The sequence below is a fragment of the Cydia pomonella genome, chromosome 10 (genome assembly GCF_033807575.1).
Source record: "Cydia pomonella isolate Wapato2018A chromosome 10, ilCydPomo1, whole genome shotgun sequence".
NCBI lineage: Eukaryota > Metazoa > Arthropoda > Insecta > Lepidoptera > Tortricidae > Cydia > Cydia pomonella.
In genome coordinates, this window is record NC_084712.1 from 8859245 (window position 1) to 8871617 (window position 12373).

The window sequence follows — 12373 nt, forward strand, 5'->3', positions numbered from 1 at the left end:
GTTTTACAAAAAAAAGTTAAAAATTCATTTTCCGAGCCAGGTTTGCCGTAAAATTTACTTTTCATGTACAAATACATTAAAAAATTAGAAAAAAATTTTTTTTTTGCCGAAATTTAGGTACTTAAAGTCATATAACAGTTTTTCCATCTTTTGGCCTCAGAAGTGCGTGATTAAAATCTTTCGGATTCCTTGTGTTACACTGTGTATAGTATACATATGTAACTGAACGTACCATAAAGCAATTAGGTACTTAAACCCATTAATGGTTAAGTCATACTGAGCAACTTTTACTATGGCACTAACCCTGAAATCGCGAAAAAGATTTGACTGTTTCATACATTTTGCTAGTCTGATGTTGAAATTTCCTATCGGACAGTCATTTATTTTTCGCGATTTCGGGGTTAATCCTATAGTAAAAGTTGCCGAGTATGACCTAAATGTTAACGGGTTTGAGCAATTGCTTTACGGTGAGATACATACTGTATACTTGTATATCGTTGTCTGAGTATCCACAACACAAGCCTTCTTGAGCTTACCGTTCGACCTAGTCAATTAGTATTTATTTATTTTAGTTTTATTTTATTTATACTTGACTATTACAAAAATAACAAATAAAGTATCACAATTAAGTAGGTACTCACTAATTAAACATGAACTTACAGTCTCTCAAGTGGCCAGATACTGGCGAGTTTACCCTACTTTCAAATGTCATCTCTATTAACCTTGAAGTAAGTAAGTATAAACAGTCAGTCAGCGATAAGGGGAAAAACTTTTCCAAAACGAATCAGTATATAACGAGCATCAGGTCAACATTTACCAAAATTATCAGTTAGACTGTTGGACTTCATTTGAGTGTGTGTAAAAGGAACAGTTTGTGTCTTTATTTTATGTCTGCACTAGTCAGTAGATCAGTAATAAATATGAAAGTGTTTATTATTGTCAACTTATGTTTTGTCTTTTTGTTGCATGGGACCGGTGAGTATAATATTCTTTTATTTTACGATTAGATAATATCTCTAAAACCCTAAAATAATACCATTTTCCGTATTTATTTAGTATATACATTTTTTTTTATATACGATAGTTTTTTCAGTTGTTTTCATACAATTTAAAACGATTCTGAAATAACACGAAATTTGAAATAAATAAATATTATAGGAAATTATTAAATAAAATAACTAATACTTAAATAAATCATGGTGTGTATAATTGCTTATTATTATTTTTCACTTTTATCAATTTTTTTGTGTAATTTACCTTTTCCTTTTTGTGAAATATTAATAAATAATTAATGTATGTTTATCGGATGAATTTTGTATGTATCTATATACTTTATTCTTTCCGGTACCTTGCTGTAGGTCATGTTGCTGCATTTCTCGCCCTCTTCTTACTTTCTACTCAAAGGTTAACTAATAGAGATTCCTTAAAGGGATATAAATTCGCCTTTGTACTTAGCTTTTCCTAATTTTAAGATACTTTTTAACCGGTTCAATTTCATAGAAGGAGGAGGTTCTGTATTCGATTATGGCAATTTTTTGTATGTATGTTCACTGATTACTCTGACACCCGTGGTCCGATTTCAGTACTTAATTCTTTTTTTGTTTGAAAGTAGTTACTTCCAAGTTGGTTCCATTTTAATTTGGTTCTGATTTGATGGGATCCATGAGGAACTGAGAGAACTCCTCATTTTTTAAAGGCACTGGTATGGTGATTTGTGTGTTTTCTTAAGCAAATCGAGCATTTTCTCACAAAAACCATAAATTTGATGAAGTGGATCTGATGATGATGATTTTTTTGATGATATTTATGATGATATTTTTAAGCAATTCAAGCATTTCCTCTCGAAAACTACTAATTTGATGTAGTGCAACTGTAGCCTTACCACGATTTTGACTCTACATATTAAAATAAAGAAATAGATAGATAGATTTAATAGCCAGTATTAGCTGACGTGTTCGTAACTTACTTTCCTATACATCTCGCTCGCACTAATAGGAAAAATAATAATAATAGGAATGCATAAAAAGTAAGTTACGCCAGCGAATATGTCAGTGTCATACTCGTGGTAAGGCTACTTACTGATTATGAAGACCACGGGTCATTATGTGGAACTTCCCTCTTTTAATTCGGTGTATTATGATTTCTAATGTAGGTAGTGTTGGAAATAAGAGGTGAGGGGTAGGTGTGAGAGGTTTGTGAGGTAGACGGTGGTGGTGAAGGTAGACGGGGGTCTGACGTTGGGGGTTGAGGGATTGGGGCTTGAGTCAGGGTTTGAGAGGTTAGGGGGTTGAGAGGGCGGTGAGTAGGTCGGGGACTGAGGGGTTGGGAGTTGAGGAATCGGGTAGGAGGGTCGGGGGTTGGAAGTTAAGGAATTGGGGGTTAGGTTTAGGAGTTATGGTCCGGGGTTGAGGGGTCGGGGAATGGTGGTTAAAGGTTTGGTGGTTCAGGGTCAAGGGTTTCAGTGATCAGGGGTTGATGTTCTGTGAGGTTGAGTAATTGTAGGGTTGAGGGATTGGGTCAGTGGTGGGGCGGAGGATCAATTTAGAGTAGTGGCAGAGGAATGACTTCCCGGACGGACTCGAGGAAAATCCTGATTATTTATTAAAGTTAACGAGTTTAGTGTTAAACATGATTGTGATTTTCATTCATGCGTCACGCGTCACGACACGCTTTTAACAATGTCTTATAACTAAAAACGGAAGAATAAAAACTTATTACAAAAAAAGTAAACCGACTTCAAAAACGATAAAATAAAATATTATCTTTTTATAAGTTAATGCGTTATCTTTGAAGTCGGTGCCAAGCCAAATAGTAACAATACCGGTAAAAATAATCAGCTTTATGTCTATAAATCTCATGACAACTGTAGTAAAAGGAACTTGGAAATTGGAATGAATTCTGCCTGTCTCTTTGTTATCTTTTCACGGCTAAACATCTGAATCGATTTAGGTAAAATTTGGCACGAAAGTAAAAAGTTTAGGCCCTGAAGACGATCCTTGAATTGTTTTATATTTTGAAATGAAATTTTCTGGGACTGGAAATAACTCAGTCACAATCCCACACTTGCGTGCTATGGACAGTTGGAAAATTAGAAACTATGTTCATTGCAGTGTTGTCGTGTAACGAAAAAAGTAAAGGTTAAGATATTGTACATACTTATATAGCCGCATACTTATTGAATCGCACCAAAATCATGGTATGCTTTAAAATTTGGCTTGGCGCCGACTTCAAACATATCAGTTGGTAACGCTTATACTTAAAAAAGGATAATATTTTATTTTATCCTTTTTGAAGATACATTTATTATTAACTTGCCACAATAATAATGTCAACTTACATAACTAGCACAAATAACATAAAAAAAGAAATTAAAATTACAACATATTAATTAAAATACATTAGCTACTCCACATATAAGTAAAGTAGTAAGTAGTTTTTGAAGTCGGTTTACTTTTTTTGTAAAAAGTTTTTATATTAAGTACATGTTCTTTTACAATAAAGAGTTTACTATTACTAAGTACCTACTACTATAACATAAGGTATACCTAGGTAAAATCAGATAGAAGGTAGGATCGTATGATCGCCATTGCTACCAAAATAGCAGTTATTTTACATCACTAGCAATACAATGTGTGACGCCATTTCATCCCGCCCCTCTTGCCATATAGTAGTAACCGCTCAGTCGTGTCATTTGTGTGTTACAAACGTTAAAAAATAAATAATGGAAAAGACCGGACGTAATTATTCTTCTTGCTTAGAGTTCGAATTTGCTAATAGTTCGATCTTAGCCCAAGGTTTTTCGGTTCGGCGTCTTGAAAAATATTTAATTCAACTTTGAGTGTAGATTATTCCTAAAATTTTTATCAAGGCGCATTAAGTGAATTAATAATATAAGCTTGTTTTCTTCTTTATCATTTGAATTACAGGTTCGGAGGTAGGATAGGTCCTTTACTTCAGTTCGTTCCATGGTTAAAATATTTGACTTCACATATATACAGGCTCCTCCTCCATGGCGAGTCGGTCTTGAGTAGTACGCACGTAGGCTGTAGTTTATTATATTTACTGATGATACCTGATTTGTTCGTAGCCAATGTTCGGTCAGGCATAGCACATCAACATTTTTATTAATCTGGAGCTCGCATTCAAGTTTGTATGTTTTGTTCGCAAGTCGATTTATGTTCTGGTGCCATATGTTGATTAAGTGATTATGATTTCTTATTGTGGGGATAGCTTGGCTAGGGGCCCTCACTGCAGCGCGTGTCAGGACAGGGTTGGCCGGGTGTTGTGTTTGTGCGATGGACTTATTCGAAAAAAAGCTGCATTGTCAGAGCTTTTTGTGGTACTTTTCTGCGGGCTATTTTTGGACGGTAAATTTACAATTATATCTGCTATGTTTTGGAGAATATTTTGCACTCCATTATTGTTAACTTTTCCAGATCGAGATAAGAACTGGTCGTGATTTAGCCATGTGTCTAGAAAGGTAGCGTATTTGTAGGTCATAATGTCATGACATAGCAGGTTGTTAAAAAGTTCTACCCTTCGGTTGTATAGCAGTGATCCATGGATGTTAGTAGGCGCAGCTATTATAATATTTGTGTTCATGATTGGTTGCAATATATCTCGGATATTTTTAATGATGACGTTGTAGTCATGAGTTTTGTAGAAATCTACTTCGCCAATTAAGATTACGCAGACATCGCGTTGAGTGTACCCGATTAGTTTTTCATTCAGACTTTTTAACAGTATGTTAATTCCTACATTTGGCGTGATGTAATGGCAGCATTGGTATTTTTCAAGAACGTGATTATTTTTCATATTTTGTAGTATCCGATATCTCTTACAGCTGGATATGATACAAAGTTTGTTTTGTTTGCTAGCTCTGGTGTAATTTTTGTTTGTACTCTGTGCTTGCCTATTACTTTTACCCGTGTAGATCTCTGTTTTTTGTTTATTTGACAAAGCTGGAGGAGATAGTCCATGTTCCAACTTCCTTATAATTTCATTTAGAGCGCGCGTTTCAAGCTGTGCCTTAAGAAGCTCACTTTCTAATTGTTTTACCTGGGACTCCAAGTATAAAATTCTCTCAAGGCTTTTAGGTGTTATATAGGAAGCATTTTTTACAGGACTCTGAGTAAAGCTTGACACTAACATCGATTTGTCCTTTTTTGAACTGCACGGGCTCCTACATATGTTTTTTAGTGTGCAAACCTCGCGTGTTAGCTTCTCTATTTGCCGCATGTACTCATTTTTTTCAAAGATAGAATTATGTAGTTCTTGCTCAGTGCTTGCCAAATTAACTTTCAGTTTTCGGATTTGCTCTTTCTGTTCCGTTACGATGTTTGGATCATTTGTTATTTCCAGGCTTTTTGACAGCTCATCCTCAGAGCTTTTGATAGAGGAGTTGTGCATGGACTCTGGATGTATAAGAGATTCAATTGACTTTGCCTTTACTAGTAAACTCAGAGGGCGAGGTGTTACGGAAGAACAATTTCCAGCTGGTGAGGTGCTCGCGATGCATTTGCAGCTGTTTTGAGCGTTGTCGTCAGTTTTTATCACTGGAGTATTTGAAGAGTTGTTTCTCCCAGGCAAGGTACTTGAGCCTTGTGGACTTATTGTGCTGTCGTCAGAATCCGTTAAGGTAGAACCTGAAGAGTTGTTTCTTGTCGGTGTGGTGTATGTGACCAGTGTACCTGGGAGTTTCTCCGACGGGTTGTTGTCAAGATACATTAGGGGAGAAACTGAAGGGTTGTTTCTTGTCGGCGAGGTGCTTGAAACCGGTGTACTTGGAGTATTTGTCTGACGGCTGTCATCCGGCTTCAATGAAGGAGAAGCCGAAAGGTTTTTAGCTGCCAGTGAGGCGTCTGTGTCTGATGCTCCTCTGGCGCTGTTAACAGGGCTGACGGCCGGAGTATTTATTAAGGAAGTAGCTGAAGGGCTGCTTCTCACCGATGAGGGGCTTGTAACCGGAGTGCTTTTCGTGTTATTGGGAAAGGCTTTTTTTCGTATTGTAACATTTTGCGCATCAGATTTGCTAGTGCCAGGTATTGTAGATGTTTTTTGTGTTGTCCGACATAGTAAGCATGTCCATGCCTTTTTGCTTTCTGTAGACATATATCTAAAAGTCTTTGTCGATTTCCGTGCACATAGCAAGTCGTAAACTAGTTTGCAGTTTTTGCAAGCAAGAAATTCATTATTTTGTATACTTTCATGACATTTAGAGCATGCAGGTGCCATCTTGCGTTTGGTTCATGTATTGTCAGAGTAGATAAGCGAACACCCGTTGTGCGTAGGCGCTGTCGTTTTAACGGATAGTAGCTAGTTTATCGTTGTGGTACTAGATGGCGCTTAAAATAGTTTATTGTTCTATGGTAATTCGGTGCTGTAGATTGTCGCTAGATGGAGTTACAGGTGTCATAGCTGATAGGTCCGTCGTGTGATCGCTGTGTGCTTGTCAATATTCAAAGCAACAAACGGCCCACACAAAGCAATTTTGTTCTTTTTTCAAAAATTTACTCACAGTTTGTTGTTTATATACATAGCAGTCGGGTGTAAAAAGGTCCTACACACTCCACAATGGCACTATCCACTGAATTCCACATTTATTTACCGACAACAAACAATCCAAGTTCACATTTCATTTCGGTCGATATTGTCCTTTATCGATAGACAAGTCTAGTAAATAACACTCACGGAGCGTAGTTAGTAGTCATTGATCACACTGGCTCATGAATTACACTAAAATATTTATTTGTTACATTTTAAAAACTTTTTTGTTTACGCAGCTTATTCGACCGTGACAAGTGACAGCTGTCAACGATATGGATCGGATTCTTCTTTAAACAAAAAAGTGACGTTTTTGTTTAAAGAAACGTCACTTAAAGTTCAAATCGGGCCGATAGTGACTGTTATTGCTGTACTTGTAGATGGCAGAAAATTTCGAAGTGACTACTCTTACTACCCGGAGGCCGGAGGTTGGCTCAAGCTGCATGAGGTGCCTGCTAATTGGAATAATGCATGGTTAAAATGCTTCCGTGAAGGTTAGTATCTGAATTGAACAAGTTTTATTTATTCAATCACCAAAATTGGGCGAAATGCAGTTTGCAAGACTTGATTAAGGGCAAAACGAATTACCAGTTATAATGCTGGTAAAGATAGTTTTTTTTTATCGACGAGTTAACAACTATACTTTTTCTCCAAAGTTTGCTTTAATTTAATACTTACCACCTATATATTTACGCTTCATGAGTCTATGACTCAGATTAGCATAAGTACGCACGTACGTAAGTATATTTGTTAGGTACTAAACATGGATTATCAATAAAAAACAGTAATTTCAATAATGCTTAATGATTTTAGGTGCTGTCCTTGCTTCTCCCGAAACCGAAAACCTTAACAATACGATGAAGGCCCTGTCAGCCAATCTGCAGAATTCCTTCGCCGTGTATACAGGAATCCATTCTACGTTTTCTAAAGGAGACTATTACACTATTGAAGGTTCGTATAAGAATAATTTAGACACGGTTATTTTCCCTCCCTGTCTTCTGCGGATCACGGTTAAATACGATATATGCCGTGTGAATCGTACGAAAATAACGCTGTTATCTACCACGGTGTTTAAAGACAAAAAGGCTAGTAAATTGAGCATTAATGCCATCCTTGGCATAAAACGATTTAATGTTAACACTAGATTATATTGCTTTCGGAGCATCTTAAACAAATTAATGAGATATCTGCTCAGATCTCTAGGCGGATCCCCGATCACAGTGTATACCGATTTTACGAAGTGGTCTCATCTCAATGTGAATACTCAGAATGATTTAATGTTGTAGGAAATGAACGTCTAATATACCTAATATATGCTGTACGTAAGAATTAGACAAGTGAAATCTGGAACTTGAATTATAATTAATTAATTCCGTCTAATTCAATCGCGAATCCGCAAATATGCCACTAAACAATGTGACATTTTTAGACTTTTAAATTTTTGGAGTAGAACGAAACACATTATTTATTTTATCATAATCAGAATGGAAAGAGGACCGAATAATAAATAAATGAAGATAGTCGTAATCTATGGTTCAGAGGCCTTCGTATTAACTAGATTGCGCTCTCAGGTACTCCGCTCTCGAAAATCAACGTGTCTTGGGCTCCTGGGGAACCTGACAATTTTGGAGACAAAGAGAACTGCCTCGCTATGTTTCACAACGGCACCCTTGCGGATGTGGACTGTAATGGAATCTACCCTTTCCTTTGCTACAAGAAAAAAACTAAGCTGGTTACAAATGCTTGCGGCACAATTGATTCTGGTATTATTTAATTTAATTATTTACATATTTCGTCACTGCTACTCGTAATTCTTCAAATTTGTCAAACTGTGCTGGAGTTTCACAATGTCCAAGTAAAGTCCTGAATAAGCTACTTGCCACTTATCTGACGAATAAAATCCTTGGCGTTTTACAATTATCAAATAAGCTTAACTGGTAGATAAAGTGGTAAGTTTTGCAGGAAGTCTTTACAGGCAGTTTATTTATTTGTCAATTAGCTATCCAATACTGTACTTGGACATTGTGAAACAGGCCTTTAATCTAATTTAATATTACACAGATTACGCCTTGAATGTAAAAACTGGCAGTTGCTACAAGTTCCACCGCTTCCCCCAAAACTGGACTCAGGCCTTTGCTGCTTGCTCCGGGGAGGGTGGACACCTTGCCATCATTAATAGCAACCTGGAAGCTTCAGTAATTAGGGATTTGTACGTCAAATATCCCGACAGCGTCATGCCAGGGAACTTTGAAAAGTCTATGGCTCATATTGGAGTATCTGATTGGGGCCGGCGAGGATTATGGTTTACTATTCACGGTAAGATATTTTGAATAAAAAAAAAACCCACTCTTTTAATTCTCCCTGTTGAAAAATACTTCCCCACATGCGTGCGTAAAATCATCTATGCTAGGGGCATAACCAAATGAATGTGCTAACTTTTAAATAATCTTTATTTTAAGCAGGTGGGGTAAGGATGGGGTTGATATGTAAAATAAACAAACGGAATATCTTGACATAAGTCGGACGTTATCCAAAAAATCCTGACAATTCCTGGACGGCCATTTCTTCGAAAATCTCTCTCCCCTATTGGACTCGTTAACTAGACCTCTGTATTTCAAAATGTTTAAAAATCTTTTATCGTTATTAAACACTCGATTTTGCCACCTTTCGTGGGTTAAGTACTAGCCTCTTAACTCGCCACCATAGGCTGTAGCTACAGTATAACCTTCCCTCTCCTCTGCCAAACTCCAAACTTTTTGTTAGTTTCTAGTAAATCTGGTGGTTAGTTGAGTTTTCAAAAAATTCCTGACACTAGGGACCTCGCTTGCTCGTAATCTTGACAAAGGACCAACCCAAATCCTGACGTATGGCAACCCTAGGTAAGGTGCACACCGGGGCAAGTCATACTGTTGCTCTTGGCCTTGGCATAATAAAATATGTCTCTCATACCATTCTTAAATAAATACATAAATAAATTTATAACATTTTAGTAGGTACTCGTACCTAAGTATATATGGGAATGTTCGATAAAATGCACCGTTTATAAGGAATGGATTTTTTTTGTTTCATGTATATTCCTCAACAGGCTACTTACATTGTATGTTGATTACAGGCGAAACACTGAAAGCCGCAGGTTACGATAAGTGGGTAAACGGCTACCCATCAGCAGATACGACGTCAAACTTAAACCGACCCTGCGGGACTGTGTTTAGGGATGGGCTTCTGGCTAACACGAAGTGTGAAATGGTTAGACCTTTTATTTGCGAAAAAACACCGGATAGCCTGGAAGACTACGATTATTATGAGTAAACATTGGAAAAACTACAAATATATCATTATCATTAAAACTTAATTTGTAAAAAAAAATCTTCAACTGAACATATCGGGAATTATTATAATTTATGAAAATATGGTTGATACAATAAAATTCCAATATTAATAAATCATTTTTTTCTTTTTTCCATTCGTTTATTCCATTCTGTCAAATTATTATAACGTTGCGTGGACTCCAGCAATTGTAACACGCACATGCACGCACGCCCGCACACACATACACACTCTTACACAGACACACTCTCTTTACTAAACCTGCCACTGGTCGCTAGATATAAAAAAACATACCTACGATGCTCTCTAAATACAAATACATGGCCGATAAAAAATGTGTACTTACGGCAATTTAAATGCTCCCACCGAAATTCATAATGTCCCTCCGTGCTCAGCATGTTGACGCGAACCGGCATATTTCACTAGATTTATCAAAAAAAGTTTCGCACCCCCATTTCAGTGAGCACGTCCGTAAACAAATTGGGGAAATGCGAAATTTATACCACATACCATACCTTATTATAGGAAATACATATTCTAACTCTGCTGTCGCTGTATACATTTGAAATAATGATTTTTGTAAGGAAAACTTACACAATATCCCAAAGAATGTTACAAAATAAACGGTTATATTATGGATAGGGATGTTTGGCAATGATAACGTCCTGGATTAGCAATGTAGCACTACAAATTTCTATAAGAAAGTACCTATTGTATCTTATTTTAGGTTATTTTTATTCCATATTAAAATAAATTGTATTTTTTAATTTTAAAAATGTTAGTTATAGGCTACGGAGACTGCTTGCCATCAGGCAGGCTGTATGATTGTTTGCCACCGACGAAGTGTAAAAAAAATGTAAGTTATAAGACGTAATGTTTTGAAAAGATGTATCCCGCCGTGTTCCTTGTCGGTTCCATATTGTGATGCCCTCCTACAATTTAGAAGCGATTTAAATCTTCTCGGGTCAGATGTGTAGGCTTAGAGCCAGCGTAGCTTTAAATAAATTTATTGTAATATGCATTCTTGAAAAATAAACTATCTTTATCTTATCTTTATTCGAAATGCGCTATTTCATAGTCGTCATCGCCGTATTAACCGAAAATCCTTCTGATGGCCAGAGGCCTCTTCCGATGTTTTCCACTACGATAATTTGACCATTGTCTTTATCTAATTGTGTCTTGTGATTCAGATCTAGGATTTTCCTATCCTAGTGATCCAGATCTAGAATTTTCCCACACTGTGATTAATCAATTCAGATTAGATAGTTTGTAGTAATGAACGGTAACGAGCAAGTCTATAAATTTGACTAAGCATTTTTTTTCTTAAAAACCGGTCAAGTACGAGTTCGTTTTACTCGCGCATCGAGGGTTGCATATAAACTTTGAATTATTCTGCGTAACTATGAAGGCGAAAGACTTTTTATGAGAAGTAGGTAACTATACTAAGTATAACTGTGTACAGCGCTATCTATCGGCAAATATCTATGGCTTCTTGTGGTTGGTGCACGTACCTATCTTATCGTATATAATTTCTTTATCATGTGAACCGATTTCAAATAAAAGAACACTTTATATTGAAACAAGATGTCGTTAATGTAATCTCATAGAAATTTCAAGTTCAACAAACACACGTAAAGTTGATTAAATTGCAAACTGAATGCGGAAATGTATTTGTTATAAACAATTTACCAAGATAGAGGTCTGGTTATATTTTTCCTATAAAATTTATCCTAAAAAATCTTAATTTAAAAACTTCAGAGATAAGGGGAAGGATGGTATTTTTAATTCACATTTTCCTTCATAAAACAGTTTTGATAAGTACACTATGAAAAAAAAAAATGTTTTGGAATGTGCAATTTGAGCTCTTTCAAATGATACCCCACTTGAACTAGTCACTACTGTCACTAGACTTTGAAATTTTGCCCGCTCTTAATTTTGAGCATTTTCCATAGTTAATAAAAAAATAACTTCAACTTCAAAATTTTATTTGCTAAAAATGCACGTACAGCAGCAATTTTCAAAAATAAATTAAAGGCTTTACTTATTAAATTAGCCTGTTACGATATAAACGAACTCGAAATACCTATGGGATAATTTGTAGTAGGTAAATGTTGTACGCATCCTTCTTTTGGAATTTAAATTAATTAATTGATGATATTTTGACATTTTGTTATTAGTTCTAAATCAATTTATAACATTATTCTACGATTATTTACCCGACATTTAGTAAACAACTGACATTTTGAAATTGTAATTTAATTATAGCTATACTTACCGCACATTTAAGTCTATCTTAAATTAAGAATATGGTATTTTTATTTGACGTGTAAAAATCTGTATTTTATTACCAATAAAAATCTGAATCTGAATCTGAATCATCAAAAGTAGCTGATGAAACAACGCGCCAAAAGTATCTGATATTCCGGATAACTTTTCCAAATATTGATAAATTTCTAAAATTCGTGCTCAAAAGTATATCTTTTACAGTCTTAGTTGTTCTATA

At 35.8% G+C, this 12373-nt stretch overlaps 1 protein-coding gene across 1 annotated transcript; it reads left to right on the top strand.

Moving 5' to 3' along the window:
* The first annotated feature begins 352 nt into the window (after positions 1-352).
* On the top strand, positions 353-9986 carry LOC133522017 (hemolymph lipopolysaccharide-binding protein-like). Its single transcript, XM_061857190.1, has 6 exons — positions 353-975; positions 6924-7037; positions 7357-7494; positions 8115-8306; positions 8605-8859; positions 9656-9986. Exons 1-6 carry the CDS (start codon positions 888-890, stop codon positions 9850-9852), a joined length of 984 nt encoding a protein of 327 aa, XP_061713174.1. The 5' UTR covers positions 353-887; the 3' UTR covers positions 9853-9986.
* Positions 9987-12373: the final 2387 nt, after the last annotated feature.

Excerpts from the sequence above, each read along its gene's own strand:
- LOC133522017 (XM_061857190.1), top strand. The coding sequence starts at position 888 with ATGTCTGCACTAGTCAGTAGATCAGTAATAAATATGAAAGTGTTTATT. Across the intron at positions 976-6,923 it reads CTTTTTGTTGCATGGGACCG|ATGGCAGAAAATTTCGAAGT; the intron begins GTGAGTATAATA and ends CTGTACTTGTAG. Across the intron at positions 7,495-8,114 it reads AGACTATTACACTATTGAAG|GTACTCCGCTCTCGAAAATC; the intron begins GTTCGTATAAGA and ends TTGCGCTCTCAG.